General features: G+C 50.4%; 1 protein-coding gene across 2 annotated transcripts in view; it reads left to right on the forward strand.

Moving 5' to 3' along the window:
• The window catches only part of DPP3 (dipeptidyl peptidase 3), a 31,884-nt gene that overhangs the window by 12,490 nt on the left and 2,722 nt on the right, over positions 1-16,672 (forward strand). For both annotated transcript variants that reach the window (NM_001024513.2, XM_005227044.5), the window contains 11 exon segments: positions 3,858-3,988; positions 4,100-4,230; positions 4,309-4,367; positions 6,631-6,825; positions 7,068-7,180; positions 7,529-7,621; positions 9,244-9,306; positions 9,405-9,529; positions 9,657-9,777; positions 11,160-11,339; positions 15,982-16,144. In NM_001024513.2, coding sequence (NP_001019684.2) covers positions 3,858-3,988; positions 4,100-4,230; positions 4,309-4,367; positions 6,631-6,825; positions 7,068-7,180; positions 7,529-7,621; positions 9,244-9,306; positions 9,405-9,529; positions 9,657-9,777; positions 11,160-11,339; positions 15,982-16,144 — 1,374 coding nt within the window.

Raw genomic sequence — 16,672 nt, forward strand, 5'->3', positions numbered from 1 at the left:
GAGCTCACAACCCCCTTCTTTTCCCTCTTTAGTGTTCCTGGACCAGCGTGGATGGGGCAGGAACCCAGGACAGGGGTTAGCTGCCTGAATAGCCACAGGGAGTAACAACAGTCATTCTAGCTATGGTGGATGTTGATGGAGGCTTATTGGGTGCCGAGCCCTGTGCCATGCTCAGCATATGGTGAGCACCCCTAGCCCTGGAGCTGGTGGTGATGTAAAGCTAGGGGAGACCCGAGGGCAGAGGAAGGGCCCTATTTCACTGGTGAACATCACTGCAGCAAGCCTCTGATAGGCCCCGAGTGTTGGCTGTGGTCCCCATCCTCCAGGCAATGGTGCAGAAGATAACAATTCATGTAAACAATGGAAATAGAGGCTGGACCATATGTCTCATGATGGCCTAGAGAGGAAATCCAAACTGCACGTCAGTGAAGGCTTAATGGAAAAAGTGTCCTGGAGGTTGGGGAGAATATAGAAAGGTGGGGCGGTGAACTTGCTGAAAGGTTTTTGCTGAGCCGTGAAAGATGCCAGGATTCTTGGCCTCCAGAGGAGAGGAATTCAATCTGGGGCCAGACACAAGGCTTGATCACTCAGAGCTTTTGTGTAATCAAGTTTTATTAAAGTATAAGAGAGATAGAGAAAGCCTCTACATAGACATTAGAAGCGGGCAGAAAGAGTGCCCCCCTGCTAATCTTTAGCCGGATGTTATATAGCTAATAGCAGTCTGCTAATTAGAGAAAGGAAATGTCTCAAAACTCAGAGACTGGCACCAGGCCCCTTACCTACAACATGCATTTTGAGATAACATTGGCTCAAGGTGAGTTGTCCTGGGCCATATCATGATTGACGTGAATCTTGAAGAAAGGCAGATTTCCAAGCAAATACATAGTTTCATTAACATAGATTAGGAGAACAACGTGTGAGTATAACATACTGGTTTGTCAAGTCAGTTCTGAGCCTTTAGGTGGAACCGACTTGAAGACAGAGTCTAGGGTAAATATATAGCACATTAACATAGCTTAAGACAAACATTTCCATAAGAAAAATGCATTGGTTAGCTCTAGGTTTGAGAAAAGTTAAGTTCAGGTGGAACCAGGTGTCCTTATGGTAACACAGAATTTTAAGAGAAACCTCTTTTTAAATCTGTACAGAGAAGGGGAAAAAATTCTAACCCTCATGGTTTGTTTCCTCCTGCCGCTTAAGAGAGAGAGAAAAAATGTCTGACACTTGCAGCTTATTTCCTCCATTTGGAGACCCCTGGCCTTCCTGCCTGTTACCCTCTCATTGCTAAACCCTGCTTCCTAAATATCTCTCAAAGTAGTACCTTCAGGGTAAAGCCGAGATTCACTTCTAAGGGTTCCATCATTCGGAATTTCTTGGTTATAAGTGAAGAAACCTATTTGCCTCAAGCAAAAGGGGACTTTATAGGCTTGAGTAATTAAGAAGCCCAGAATAGAAGGGCTTCAGGCACAGCTGGATCCAGTTGCTCAGATAGCATTCTCAGAAATTTTTCTGTCTCTTGGCTCAACTCCCTTCGACTTTATCCACAGCAGGCTGCTCCCACAGAGCCTGATAACCACTAGCCTGGCCGTTTCAGTAAAAAGAGGGCCCTTTTCTCCCAGAAGTAGTGTCTGAAGGTCTGGAAGTGGCTCAAGTTTCTCTGTTTTGGGTCTCCCATTTATATGAACCAATCCTTGTGGTTAAAGGACTGGTCTCTGATTGTCTAGACCTGGTTCCAAGCCTACCTCACAGTCAGGTGATAAGATCAGCTCCTCCCACTGCCTGGACTCAGGGTGGTTGTGGGCGGGTAGGTCCCAAAGGAAAACTGGAGTCTGTTACCAGGTGAGGGGGATATAGATGCAGTATTGAGACAAGAATCCAGGCCTCTATGAGGACCTATGTAATCTGGCCCTCCCTTCCCCAACAACCTCCCACCTCCTAGCCCCCAGCCTCCCACTTAGACTCTGGGCCACAGCCATGCTCAGCAACTTCCAATTTCCTGAAAACCCCATGTCTTACCTACCCACTCCAGGCCTTTGCACAGTCTGTTCCCTGTTCCCCCCAGAATGTCTCCTTCCCCTCCAGGTGTTCACCTGACGAGCACCCACTCGTCCTGGAGGCCAGGCTTGGACCTCACCTTCCCAGGACCCTTCCCTGTCTTCTCATAGCCTCTTTGCCCATCAGCATACCCAGTAATTTCCCGGTTATTTTCTGTTCACTGCAAGCTCCTTGAGAGGAGGACCTTTGTGTTTCATTCACCGGTGTCTCCCCAGCGGCCCGGCCTTGGTAGATCCTCAGATGCCAGGCAAATGAGGCCGGGTCGGGGACTGCACTCCTGGTGGAGGGAACAGCAAGAGCCAAAGTGAGGTGGTGGGGAAGTTTAGGGTTCAGCATGTATGTAGATTGACTTGACCAGGGCTGTCAACCGAAATGCCTCACGCGGCTTCTTCATACTGTTCATGGCAGCTGTGCTCCAGAGTGAACATCCCAAGAGAGCCAGGCGGAAGCTCTGTTGCCTTCTACGACCTGGCCCTTGGCAGCCAGTGTCACTTCTGCTGTAGTCACAAGCCTGCCTGCCCCTCTTCAAGAAGAGGGAATAAAGCCCCCACATTCTCACGAGAGAAGTCACATTGGGAGATAGGAAATACTGTGGCCATATATGGCCATATATACATATATTTAAAAATACAATCTGGAAGCATATCTCACATCAGGAGATAGGAAATACCATGACCATATATATGTAAATAAATATATATATTTTAAAATATAATGTAGAAGCGTGTTATATGGATCAAAGATAACAGGCAAGATACAACAGTATTAATATGCCATTGCTTCTCTAACAAATAGCCACAAAGGTAGCAGCATGAAAAACTCAAATTTAGGGACTTCCTTGGTGGTCCAGTGGTGAAGAATCCGCCTTCCAATGCAGGGAACATGGGTTTGATTCCTGCTCGGGGAACTAAGATCCCACATGCTGCAGGGCTACTAAGACTGCGTCCTGCAATGAAGACGGAGTGCAGCCAAAATAAAAATAAAGTGAAAAATTAAAAAAACCCGCAGATTTATTCTCTTATAGTTCTGGAGGTCCAAACTGGAGTCTCTTCTGGGGAAGTCTTCTTCCCTGCCTCTTTCAGCTTCTAGAAGCTGCCTGCATCCCTCGGCCCATGGCCTCTTCCTCACATCTTGCCCCCTCCTTTCTTCTCTCATCACATCTCCTACTTCCCTTCACCCTCTTGTCTCCTTCTTAGAAGGACCCTTGTGATTATATCTAGGGTGGGGCTAACTTTTTAAATACAATTTGCCACCCTGGGTTTGAATCCAACTCTGCTACTTGCTGCTGTGTGACCTTCAAAACCTAACTTAACTTCTTGGTGCCTTAGTTTCCCCATCTGTAGAAAAGAGATGATAATTTCCCTCTCCCCACAGAGTTGATATGAGGTTTCATTGAGTTAACACATATAAATCACTTAAAACATATCATGTTACAGAACACATATATATTAATATTTATTTGATTGTGCGAGGTCTTATTTGTGGCACTCAGGATCTTTCATCTTCGTTGAGCATGTAAGATCTTTAGTTGTAGCATGCGAACCCTTAGTTGCGGCACATGGGGTCTAGTTCCCTGACCAGGAATCAAACCCTGGCCCCCCGTGTTGGGAGTGCAAAGTGTTAGCCACTGGACCATCAGGGAAGTCCCCCAAATATATATATTTTTGAAGATAAAAGTTTATATTTTCTGTGAGCAATGGGGAGCCATCGAGGATGTTAGAGTAAACGAATGTCACAGTGAGAAGCCTGCTGGGATGTCTCACACTCGCCTTTCCCCTGAGCGATGATCCTTCTTCCCTCAGAGCCTAACCTGGATTCCGAAATGACTTCCAAGCTGAAGAGCTACGAATTCCAGGGAAGCCATTTTCGGGTGACCCGCGGGGACTATGCCCCCATCCTCCAGAAGGTGGTGGAGCAGCTGGAGAAAGCCAAGGTAGGGGGCGCTCAGGGCTGAGGTGTGCCACTCCCTGCCCCTCTGGGCAGCAAAGGCGGGTACCAGGATAGGGGGGCAGCCTGAGGCTGACCAGCCCCTGCTCACCCCCAGGCGTATGCAGCCAACAGCCACCAGGAACAGATGCTGGCCCAGTACATAGAAAGCTTCACCCAGGGCTCCATCGAGGCCCACAAGAAGGGCTCTCGCTTCTGGATCCAGGACAAAGGCCCCATCGTGGAGAGGTGAGGTGCCAGCCTCCATTCCGCCCCGCCCTGCCTCCCTGCCCGCCCCTCCTCCATCTCAGCCCTTCTCTCCCCCAGTTACATCGGGTTCATCGAGAGCTACCGAGACCCCTTTGGTTCCCGTGGAGAGTTTGAAGGTAACTTCTGGGAGGTGGGAGGTCAAGATGAAACCCTTCCCCCTTCCGCCTGATGACTCTCCCGTAGTAGAGAGTCATAGCAACAGCCATCAGTGATTTGCCGTGGACTGGACACCTAGCTATCTTCACTCATTTTGACAACCATCGTCCTATGAGGATTTCCCTCCTCACTTCACAGAGGTGGGAACTGAGGCAGAATTGGGGGGGTGACCCACCCCAGGCACCTCGGCTCTGAGTCACTTTGCCGTGCTGTCCCCTGTGTCTGGTCCAGGCCCAGGCTCCAGCTTTGTCACTTAACCCCACCTCTGAGCCTCCATCACTCCTTTTCAGGTGTCATGGAAAGTGAGGTATTACATGCAGACAGCTCAGCACAGTGCCAGGCATGTCAGTGGTGCTGGGTCTATGAGAGCAGAATTAACGCTGTGACTGTGAACTTGGCTGCTGTCATCCCAGGGCAGGTCGCAGGCTGCCTCGGCCCCTGTGCCCAAGCCCAAGTCGCAGCAGCCTCAGTCTCAGAGGTTCCCCCTTTGTACATAACTCATCATGATTATTAGAAAAGTAAGCCATGTTCATGGTCAAAAATTATGAAAACACACACCAAAAACAATCAATTGTGACTGCACCCACCCCAAGATTAAAGTTTGGAATGTACTTTTTGTCTTTTGTTTTTATAGAGAGCAATGCTTAGAAATGTATGTGTATAATTTAAAAATCCACACTTGTAAGTAATTGGAAAAGTACAGTCGTGTGTAGGGTAAAATGTGAAATCCTTCTTTCACTACCTCTCCTATATCGCTCCCCTCCAGAGGTGACCAGAGTTCACAGTTGAGTACAGGTCCTTCTAGACCTTTATCTAAGCATTCACACACACACACACATACACATACATGTTCCTTTTAAGTCATCTAGGTAAATGAGATTATATTCTGTATATTCTGTCACTTGCTTTTTTCACTTAGTCATGTATCTCGGATATCTTTTCCTTTCAGTATATATAGACCTACCACATTCTTTTAAATAGGTGTACAGTGTTCATAATATATCATAAATAATTTCCCATAACATTTGATATTGTACTCCATGTCTGCCAACTGCAGGGTGTGCCATCACATAGCTGTCCCCTGATTTTTTAATAATCCCCAGTTGTTGGGCATTTAGGTTGCTTTTTGTGCTTTGCTATTTTAATCATCCTTTCTTCTTGCCCTGGTGTGGTGGTTTCATCAGACAGAGTGAATCCAGATAGGGAGCCTTTGCCAAGCCCATCCCTTAGCCAAGGTTATCCCCTTCCTTAGTCTAGGTCAGGCTTTTCCAGGGTGTAGTCTATGCAGAGTTAGCAGGAATTATTCAGGGACTTCCCTGGTGGTCCGGTAGTTCAGACTCTATGCTTCCACTGCAGGGGACATGGGTTTGATCCCTAGTCAGGGAACTAAGATCCTGCATGCTACAGCCAAAAAAGAAGAAAGATTCAGCATGGAGCAGCAGAGAGTCTCTGCTTGCAGGACTCCTCAGTACCTTTAATATGCGAATGTGCATTGAGAGCCTTTAAGAAGTTGGAGATAGAGTATATAGTGTTGCCCAAACTTCTTTGACCAGGGAGGTCTTTCTTTTTGAAGGCTCTCATAGAAAATGTGTTCTGTAGAGTGCAATTTTGAAAATACTGCTTTGAGCCAGGAACTCTTAACTGTATTAAATCTGAAAGGATCAGCCCCAGCCCTCCAGTGCAGCAGCCTCACTCACCACCATGTAAGCCAGGTGCTCTAGCCATGCAGGACAGCTCACAGTTCCCCCAAAAAGAAGAGCATCTTTTTTCGCTCACATAGTCCCTTCCACTGGGCATCTGATCCTTGATCCGTTCCCCATCACCCACTAGGTACTCCCCACATACACCTTTAAGATCCATCTCAGGGCACTCCCTGGCAATCCAGTGGGTTAGGACTCCATGCTTTCCCTGCTGTGGCCCCTGATCAGGGAACTAAGATCCTACAAGCCACCTGGCATTGCCAAAAAAATTTTTAAGAAGTTTAAAAAGATCCATCTCAGGTGTTACTCAGTGAAGCCTTTTCTCTGTACCCTACTCTCCCCAAAACAGGGGCCTCCATGAAGGCAAAGCACAGGCCCAGGTTCTCCCGAGTGGCCAGCACAGGCTCACTGCGCCCAGCAGGCAGTCAATGCCTGCATAATGGCTGGAGGGCTATTACAGGAGAGGAGGAGGGTGTGGGATCCCCCAACCCTGCCCACTCACAGCCCACTCTGTCCCCCACAGGCTTCGTGGCCATGGTGAACAAGGCCATGAGTGCCAAGTTTGAGTGGCTGGTGGCAAGTGCGGAGCAGCTGCTGAAGGAGCTGCCCTGGCCCCCAGCCTTCGAGAAGGACAAGTTCCTCACCCCCGACTTCACCTCCCTGGATGTTCTCACCTTCGCTGGCTCCGGCATTCCCGCCGGCATCAACATCCCCAACTGTGAGCTTCCCCGGAGGGTCCTGCCCGCCCCCTATCCCCACCTGAACAAGACAGGGGCTCCCCAAACCCCCTAGGAGATGCCACTGAGAGTCACCCCCTCCCCCTCCACACACTCGCCCTGGCCACATAGCACCCTGCTCCACTTACATTCCCAGCCTGTCCCTCTGGTTAGACTCCTTGCCTGTGACCCTTGACCTTTGCCCTTGCCCTTTTCTCCCTGGTCTCCTTCCCACCTTCTCCAGATGATGACCTGAGGCAGACAGAAGGCTTTAAGAACGTGTCCCTGGGGAATGTGCTGGCCGTGGCCTACGCCACGCAGCGGGAGAAACTCACCTTCCTGGAGGAGGAGGACAAGGTGAGCACTGGCTCGGGGCCTGGCCTGACCTCAGCTGACGCGGGAGGGCGGAACAGGCCAGGACAGGGAAAAGGACGGGGCTTCAGGCCCGGCTCTGCTGCTTCCCCGCGGTGTGGCCTCGGGTCCTTGGAGCCTGTTTGCCCAGCCGGTGGTGGAGGAAGCCCCTTCCTCGTGGGTTGTTGCCAGGATGAGATGGGCTCTGCAGTGCCCAGAGTAGGACTGGCAGGTGGTAGACCTTTAGCAGATGTGTGCCTCACAATGGGCCCTCGGGCTGGCACGGGGGCTGTGGGCAGGCTGTGTGACCGTGGTGGGGCAGTGGGCAGCGTGGGTCTCTGCTTGTCTTGGCAGGACCTGTACATCCGCTGGAAGGGACCCTCCTTTGACGTGCAGGTGGGGCTGCACGAGCTGCTGGGCCATGGCAGCGGCAAGCTCTTCATGCAGGTAAGAACTCGAGACCAGGGGCTTCCCCAGCGGTCCAGTGGCTAAGACTCCACGCTCCCAGTGCAGGGGCCTGGGTTCAATCCCTGGTCAGGGAACTAGATCCACGTGCCAAAACTGAGTTTACATGCCACAACTAAAGATCCTTCTTACTGCTAAGGATCCCACGACTAAAAGATCCTGCATGCCAAAACTAAGACCCAGCACAGCCAAATAAATAAATTTAAAAAAAAAGAATAAAGGGCTAGTGCTGATACCAGTGGGACCCTCCTCAGTTCTAGGCCTATGGCTCCCCTTCCCCATAATCAGCCCCCCAGGGCGGGGAAGCTGGTCCAGTCTTGGCTCTCAGTGTCTCACCCTCCCCTAAGATGTCCCAGGATTGAGTGAGATCCGTAGGACAGGCCAGCGGAGGCCCCCACACAGAGTCTCCCACACAGAAGGACTTGCTTGGCTCAGGCCCAGGAAACCTGCCCTGAGGGTAATGACCCAGGCAGCTCCAGGGGCAGAAAAGCGGGGCAGGGGCGGTGTCTGGATGACCCCAGTCCTGAGGCTGCAGCACTGTCTTTGCATTGCTGTTCCCTGGACCCTGTACTTTTCTAGGTATTGTAGGGAGCTACCCCTTCCTGTGGGCCAGCCAAAGTGGCTGGAGCCCCCTCAACACCTACTCAGGGAATATGAGAAACATGTTAGCAGGCCAGGCGGAGCCCACTGTGGACTGTGCAGATGAGAGGACTGGAGGCAGGTGGGGTGGGGTCTGCTCCTCTTGGGGCCATGGCTGCCTCCCTGAATGGGGATCAGTTGGGCTTGGAAGTCAGAAAGATCCAGAGGGCAGCTGATGGGGGGAGCATCAGGCTTTGTCTTAGCTTCGAAGTCCCAGGGAAGCAGCAACAAACATAGCCCCTCTGTGGTCTTCTTCAGTCAGGTCCCCTCCCTGAGCCTCAGTTGGCCCATCTGTAAATGGGTTTCCTGACCCCTACCGTATGGCTCTTGTGAGGAATAAAGGTGAAGCCCTGGGATTTTCCTGGCATCCATAAGGCCCTCTGGAAATTGGTATTGTTGTTAAGAGACATTGTGCACAGATATTGTGTGCTCTAATTCTGCTCTGGGGTTCTTAGTCTCCAAGCCTTAGGTTCCTCCTTTGTGAAGCGGGATAATAATAGAACCTTCCTAGGAAGATGACTTAAAGGGTTAAAAGGCTGGCACCTGGAGAGGATGGTGAGGGTGAGAATCACGTGCTGTGGCTTCTCTGCAGCAGAGGGGCCACAAAGGTGAGGAGCCGCCAGGCCTCATGGCCCACGCACTGGGACATCTCCAGCTGGGTCTGGAGATACTGGGTCTGGGTCTTCACGTGACTTTCTGCACGTCCCTCTCCCTGATCCCCGGCCCACAGTGTCGCTCTCTGTGCAGCGGGGTAGGTGTCTCAGGTTCTTCCACCTCTGGGGGCTCTGAGAGGTGTCACAAAGCAGGTGTGGAGCCACCACGTGTCAGGCACCTGCTGCCCCTGCCATCTGCTCGCTGCTCCCTGGCTGCCTTTCTGAGCCCCTTGGATCCCGGGCTGAAGGCCTAACCTGGGCCCCGGGTACCCCACCCTCACCTGCCCCACGTTCGTGACCCTTCTCCTGCAGGACGAGAAAGGAGCATTCAATTTCGACCAGGAGACCGTGATCAACCCGGAGACGGGGGAGCAGGTGAGGGTGGCCTGGGTGGAGCTCCAGGGTACAGGGAGGGGGGCCTAGGTAAAGTGGCAGCCTCCCCTAAAGCCTGCTTCCTGGGCTCCCCCTCCCAGATCCAGAGCTGGTACCGGAGCGGGGAGACCTGGGACAGCAAGTTCAGCACCATCGCCTCCAGCTACGAAGAGTGCCGAGCGGAGAGCGTGGGCCTCTATCTCTGCCTCCACCCCCGAGTGCTGGAGTACGAGCCGCAGACCTGGGGTGGGGGGTGGGGGGTGCTCCTCTGTGGATGGGGGGGTGCTGGCAGGGAGGGCAGGGCCCAGGCAGCCTCTGACCCTGCTCCCCCACCTCTTCCCTCCCTCCCGAAGGATCTTTGGCTTTGAGGGGGCTGATGCGGAAGATGTCGTCTACGTAAACTGGCTCAACATGGTTCGGGCTGGGCTGCTTGCTCTGGAGTTCTACACCCCTGAGGCCTCCAGCTGGAGACAGGTAGGGGCTGGGGGACCCCTCAGAGGGAAGAGTCTCTCCTGGGGACCAAGACCAGGATTCTGGGTGTAGGGATGGGACAACTGTACCTACGAGGCACATGAACCGGGTTGATCCCAAACTCTACCACATGTGAGGGCAAGTCACATCACTGTTGTAAGCCTCAGTGTTCCTGCCTGTAGAATGGGAGTAATCGTCTTTTTGCCCACCTTTAAGGGAGAATCAGATGAGATGATGTTACTGTGACCACTAACAGGTGATACACAGGACTCCGTCTGTGCCGCTTGGTTCTAACCAGTTTATATGAACTGACCCCTTTGTCCCCAGTGTCAACCTAGGTGGTAGGTATGTTAGCACCTTCGTTTTAGAGATGAGGAAATGGAGGCACAAAGAGATTAAGTAACTTGCTGGCAAGTAACAGAGTCAGAATTTGAATCCAAGCAAACTGGCTCCAGAGCCATTAGGCTACGCTGTTTGGCTATGAGATGTACTTTGGAAACAGGGTAGGCAGGGACTTCCCTGGTGTTCCAGTGGCTAAGACTCTGCACTTCCACTTCAGAGGGCCTGGGTTCAATACCTGGTTGGGGCACTAGATCCCACATGCCACGACTAAAGATTCTGCATGCCGCAATGAAGACCTGGTGCAGCCAAAGTAATTGATTAATTAATTTTTTTTAAAAAGAAATTCAAAGCAAAAATTAAAAAAAAAAAAAAAGAAACAGGGTAAGCAATAGAAATCTTTTAAAAAGTCACCTAAGTCTGTTTTGAGGAGGTGATATTGGGTCATCGAAAGAACACACGTTTTAGAATCAGGAAACTTGGGTTAGTCCTTGTTCTCTCTTACCAGCTGTGTGACCCTGAGCACTTCACCTCTCTGGGCCTCTGTCTTGTCATCTGTAAACTGGGGATTATGATGCCCTCTTGATCCCACAGAACTGACTGCAAACAGGATTGTGGAGGAGAAAGTGGCTCAGGGTGGCAAGGGACCCTCTGGGGTAACTGCTGTCATCAGGGCAGGGTGTGGAGCAGAAGAGGGCAGGGTGGGTGACGAGGGGGCGCAAGGCTCTGGGTCCTGCCTGGAAATGGCCTCCTCGTGCCCCAGGGCAGCCTGCCCTTCCTTGTGAGAGGAGAAGGGAAGCATTTGAGGGGGGAGGAATTAAACACCAAAGGACCCACAGGGTGAGGGAGAATAAAACAACAATAAAAATTGACAGTTAGCAAGCACATATGATACATCAGGCCTTGGAATGAACTCTTGATACTGGGTTGGCTAAAAAGATCATTCCCGTAACATCTTAAGGAGAAACCTCAATGAGCTTTTTTGGCCAACTCAATACTTCTTACCTTGGGCCTACAAATGATTCCTTTCTCTTCGGCCCTGGCAGGCCCACATGCAGGCCCGGTTTGTGATCCTGAGGGTCTTGCTGGAGGCTGGCGAGGGACTGGTTACCGTCACTCCTACCACAGGCTCCGATGGGCGCCCCGATGCCCGGGTCCACCTTGACCGGGACAAGATCCGGACAGTGGGCAAACCCGCGCTGGAGAGGTTCCTGCGGAGACTCCAGGTAAGCAGGGGCCTCTTGCCTCGGAGGCCCCCTCCAACTCAGCCTGTCTGCACACTCTGTAACAGGGAAGGCTTCTTGGAGTAGGTTGTGTTTAAGCTGGAAATGGGAGTGCCAAGGAGGAAGCAACTGTGAAAAGATCTGAGTGCAGAAGAAACAGAGCATAAAGGCTGGTCTTGGGACTGGAAGGAGCTTAGTGGGTTGAGGGACAAGAAGGAGGAAGCCTGGAGCTTGGTGAGTGAAGGAGGGAAGGAGGGAAGGACGGTGTTCACTGCAGTCCTGGTTTCTCTCCCATGTTGGGATGTTTAGAGTCAGGAGACCTTTTGGGATTCTGGTGCCAGGACTAACCAGCTGTGTAATTGCCTTGCTGGCCTCCACTTTTCTCATCTGTTAAATACATCACCTGCCTCACTGGCAGGAATTCAATGAAGCAACATATATATGGAACTGAGCAATAAAATGGAGAAGGCGATGGCACCCTACTCCAGTACTCTTGCCTGGAAAATCCCATGGATGGAGGAGCCTGGTAGGCTGCAGTCCATGGGGTCACTAAGAGTCTGACACGACTGAGTGACTTCACTTTCACTTTTCATTTTCATGAATTGGAGAAGGAAATGGCAACCCACTCCCGTGTTCTTGCCTGGAGAATCCCAGGGACGGGGGAGCCTGGTGTGCTGCCATCTGTGGGGTCACACAGAGTTGGACACGACTGAAGCGGCTTAGCAGCAGCACCAGCAAAGCAATAAAAATCATGTTATCCAACCCAGTGTGACACCAAGTGTGGTCCAGGGACTAGCAGCAGCAGCAGCACCCAGAACATGCAGATTCTCAGGCCCCACCCCAGACCCCCTGATTCAGAAACTCTGAGCGCGAGGCCCCAAAACCTGCATGCTTACTAACCTTCCAGGTGATCCTGACACTCAGCAAGGCTGGAGAACCCCTGTTGGTGACCCACTCCTTACTGGGTAGTGCCTTCCATCAGAACAGGGTCCTGCTGGCTTTGCCAACCTGAAAAAGGCCCAGCCTTCAATTCAGCAAATATCTCTCTACGATTATACTCCCACCTATTTCCAGAAGGGATTTAAGGCATTTTCCTTAAAAGATATGTGTTTGACCATGAAAGTAAAATAAAATTAGGAATGAAAAAATATTAGATGCCCAAGGCAGTGCCATGTCCCAGATTAGATTCTGGAATAGAAAACAGACATTCATGGGAAAATGAGTGAACTCTCAATAAAGTCTAGAGTTTGGTTAAGAGTAACGTACACATTTTGCCCAATGTTGACAACAGATGAAACTGGGCCAGGAGCCCATGGGAACTCTCTGGGCTATCTTTGTGGCTTTTCTGTAAATCTAAAATTATTCCAAAACAGTTTATTAATAATAATAATAAGTCACTAGATAAAGGAATCAAATCCACCAAACCCTTGGCCAGTATTGAACTGTGACTTAGTGGTGACTGAACACAGGGTGTTCCGTCTTAGAGACTGAAGCAGGCGGATCTTTGTCCAGGATCATTCATTCAGCAGAATGGACAGTGCCACAGTGGTGGCTTTACAGAACATATGGAACATGGAACAGGAGATACAGAACATGGAGGCATTTTTTGGTGCGGCTGTTTCTTTCATTAGCCCCCTAGGAAAACCCAAGAGCACAGCAAAGACCTAGCCAGCAGGGAAGATGGAGTCTTTTCCACAGGGAAAGCCTTCAGCCACGGGATTACAAATAGTCATAGCTTTGGCTCACCCACATTGTAAAAACTGATGAGGTGAGATACAAATCTGTATTTCTGGCTTCTTGGAGGGCCTGCCATCAATAGACTTAATTCCCTGGAACCGAGCCGTGGCCACCGCGTTTGGCTATCTACACGTGCTCCACTCTCCAGTCCGCCAGGTCCACTTCCTGTTTCCTATACCTGCCTTAGTCACTCACTCATGATACCACCTGGCTCCCGTGGATACCCCTGTCGCCAGCTCTCTGGTTGAAGCTCCTGGTGGCTAACATGTCTACTTCATTAATCTATGTTCCCATGCTGGGTGTTAAGTATTATGCAAAAGAGAGAAAGGTGAGACAGTCTCTCTAACCTTCCCCCAGGAGTTCCCAGTCAGTTTTAATTCCTGCAGAGCTAGGGAAAATCATTCTACCCCTGGGCCTAAGAGGAGGAGTCCTACTTTGCCAGTGGCAAATTGGCAGAATAAATAAGGATCAGAGCCACAGATGTCAGTTATTTGGAAGAGAGCCAACTAGATCTCTTAGTCCTAATCTTTATAATCACTGAAACTAAAAATAGGCAGCTTAAACAGATTTTAGATCCAGCTGAAGATAAGAGAAGTTACAGAGAGTGCATCGTGTGTGCTAAGGCACTTCAGTCGTGTCCAGCTCTGTGCGACCCCATGGACTGGAGCCCGCCAGGCTCCTCTGTCCATGGGATTCTCCAGGCAAGAATACTGGAGTAGGTAGACATGCCCTTCTCCAGGGGATCTTCCCGACCCAGGAATTGAAACGTAGGTCTCCTTCATTGCAGGTGGATTCTTTACCATCTGAGCCACCAGGGATGCCCAGAGTATTTATATTTAGCACAGAGACACAAAGATAGAAAATTTGGAAGAAATTAAGAGACACGGAGGAGGGAGACTTCCCTGGGGGTCCAGTGGCTAAGACTCTGCACTCCCAATACTGGGGGCCTGGGTTTAATCCCTGGTTGGGGAACTAGATCTCACATGCCACAAATAAAGACCCCAAATGCCACAAGAAAGATAAAAGATCACAACTAAGACCCAGTGCATGAAATAAATAACATTAAAAAAAAAAAAAGACACGGAGGACAGTGTGAAAAGATCTACTGTACATGAACTGAAGTTCCAAGAAGAAAGGAGAGAGAAAAGAAGGAATTTTAGAAGAGATAATGACTGAGCACTTCATAGAACTGATGAAAGACCCAACTCAGAAATCCAAAGAAGCTCAAGAAATTCCAAGAATGACAAGCAAAACATGTGTCTAGAAATATCATAGAATAGAAATTCCTTGGTGGCCCAGTGGATAGGACTCTGCACTTCCACCTCAGGGACACGGTTTCAATCCCTGGTCAGGGAACTAAGATTTCACAAGCTGCACCATGTGGATAAGTAATACTGATAATGATAACTTCATCAAAACTTACCATAAAGAAGGTAAGAAGATGCATCTTAAACTGGGATAGGGTATTTATCACATATGAGTTAACAAAAGGTTAGCAGCTAAATATATAAAGAACTTTCCAAAAAAAGTGAAGAAAAAACAGCCTAACAGAAAAATAGGCAAAACTCATGAACCGAGGAAGAAAATAAATAACCCACCAACTTGTGGGATGTTGTTCCATCTCATTAGTCATCAGGAAAACACAACCCACATGAGATTTCCACCCACCAGCTCGGCAACGTGAAAAACTGTCAACATCACCCTGGTGAGCCGAGCCGGATGGACCGCCACCCCCCTGCCTCTGGGAGTGAAAACAGGTGCAGCAAATCTGGAAAACAATGGGGGCATCATCCTTTAAGGATTATTATCCAGACCTCGATTCTCCTGGGAAAACCTGCCCCTGATCACCAGGAGACGTACAATATGTCCAGAACAGCCTCGGAGGGCAAAAATCACAGGTTATACAGCAACAGTGGAAGAGACAGGACTGTGGCATGTTTGTAAGTGTAAGTTTGTAAGTATAGCCACGGGACTATATACTGCACTCACAAACACGTGGATCTCAGACGTAGTTCGAGCAGAAAAAGCAAATCACAGGATGTGGGCAAAAATGTAACATGAATTGAGAGTAAAACTCAGGGAAAACAAGAGGCTAATAAGCACAAAGTCAAGTGCTGATTCCTCAGGCGGGGGAGGCTACGAGGTGCAGTCAGGGAGGGATGATGTGAGTAACTGTTAAGCTGGGTGGTGGTGGTGTGGGTGTCATTCTTTATAAGGTAGGTACTGTATGTTTTTTATTTGAAATGAAATGTTTTTTATATGAAATGTTTTATTTTAAAAAGAGGGTGGGGACTTCGTGGTTGACTCTGAGCTCCTACTGCACGGAGTGAGAGTTCAATTTCTGGTCGGGGAAATAAAATCCCACATACCATGCAACCAAGAAAAAGTATTTATTGAACACTAAGAATATATTGGGCTTCCCTGGTGGCTCAGGTGGTAAAGAATCTGCTGGCAGTGCAGGAGACCTGGGTTCGATCCCTGGGTCGGGAAGATCCCCTGGAGAAAGGACTGGCTACCCACTCCAATATTCTTACCTGGAAAATTCCATGGACAAAGGAGTCTGGTGGGCCATAGTCCACAGAGTTGCAAAGAGTTGGACACAACTGAGCGAATTTCACTCAAGAATATATTGTCTGAACATTTGTCATGGTAAAAATTAAAAAAAAAATGTTTTTAAAAAGAAGATAATGTTACTATCCTCCTTGTGTACAGTTCAAGTGAGATAATCAAAGGGAACCATTAGCTTCACTTTAATATGGACCCTACTCAGTGCTAACACGTGATCTGCATGCCCGCGAGACAGCAGACGTGGTCCGGGGCAGGGTGCTGCTGGTCATGGCTCTTGGCAAAGCCCCGTGAATGCACGGAGGGCGTCCATCCAAAGGCACTAACTCCTGCATTCCCACAGGTGCTGAAGTCCACGGGGGACGTGGCCGGAGGCCGGGCCCTGTATGAGGGGTATGCAGCGGTCACCGATGCGCCCCCTGAGTGCTTCCTCTCCCTCAGGGATACGGTGCTGCTCCGCAAGGAAGCCCGGAAGCTCATTGTTCAGCCCAACACTCGCCTCGAAGGTAATGGACTCCTGGGCCCCCTGTGATAGAGGGCCCTCGGGGAGCACAGAGGAGGCCTGGAACTGACCCCGGAGCTCGGGAAAGGTTACTCGAGGTGGCTCCTGTCTCCCCCCTCCCTCCCGGCCCAGTCCTCCCCATGCCAAACCTCAGGCCCACACCTTCGCATCCACCACCACCACAGGCCAACCCCAACACACACACACACACACACATACACACAGGGTCAGGATGCTTGTGAGATGGCAACAGAAGGTTGAGGGCGGCCAGCAGAGCAGGGGCTAGTGAAACAGACACACCCCGGGCCTCGGAGGAGGCCGGGCATCATGCTGGAGAGTCAGGCCTGGTGGGGCCCAGGAGTGAGGTCAGGTGAGGCAGAGAGGAGGCACCCAGCAGGCTGAGAGCAGTCAAGTCAGAGCAGAGGTCAGCAGCCCCACGGTCCCTCTCCCCTCCTCAAGTGATGCTGCCGTTTCCAAAAGCCACGCACTTGTACCTTTTGTACTAAGAGCGTTTGCGCCTCCATGGGTAAGT

Source organism: Bos taurus, chromosome 29, assembly GCF_002263795.3.
Source record: "Bos taurus isolate L1 Dominette 01449 registration number 42190680 breed Hereford chromosome 29, ARS-UCD2.0, whole genome shotgun sequence".
NCBI classification, from domain to species: Eukaryota; Metazoa; Chordata; class Mammalia; order Artiodactyla; family Bovidae; genus Bos; species Bos taurus.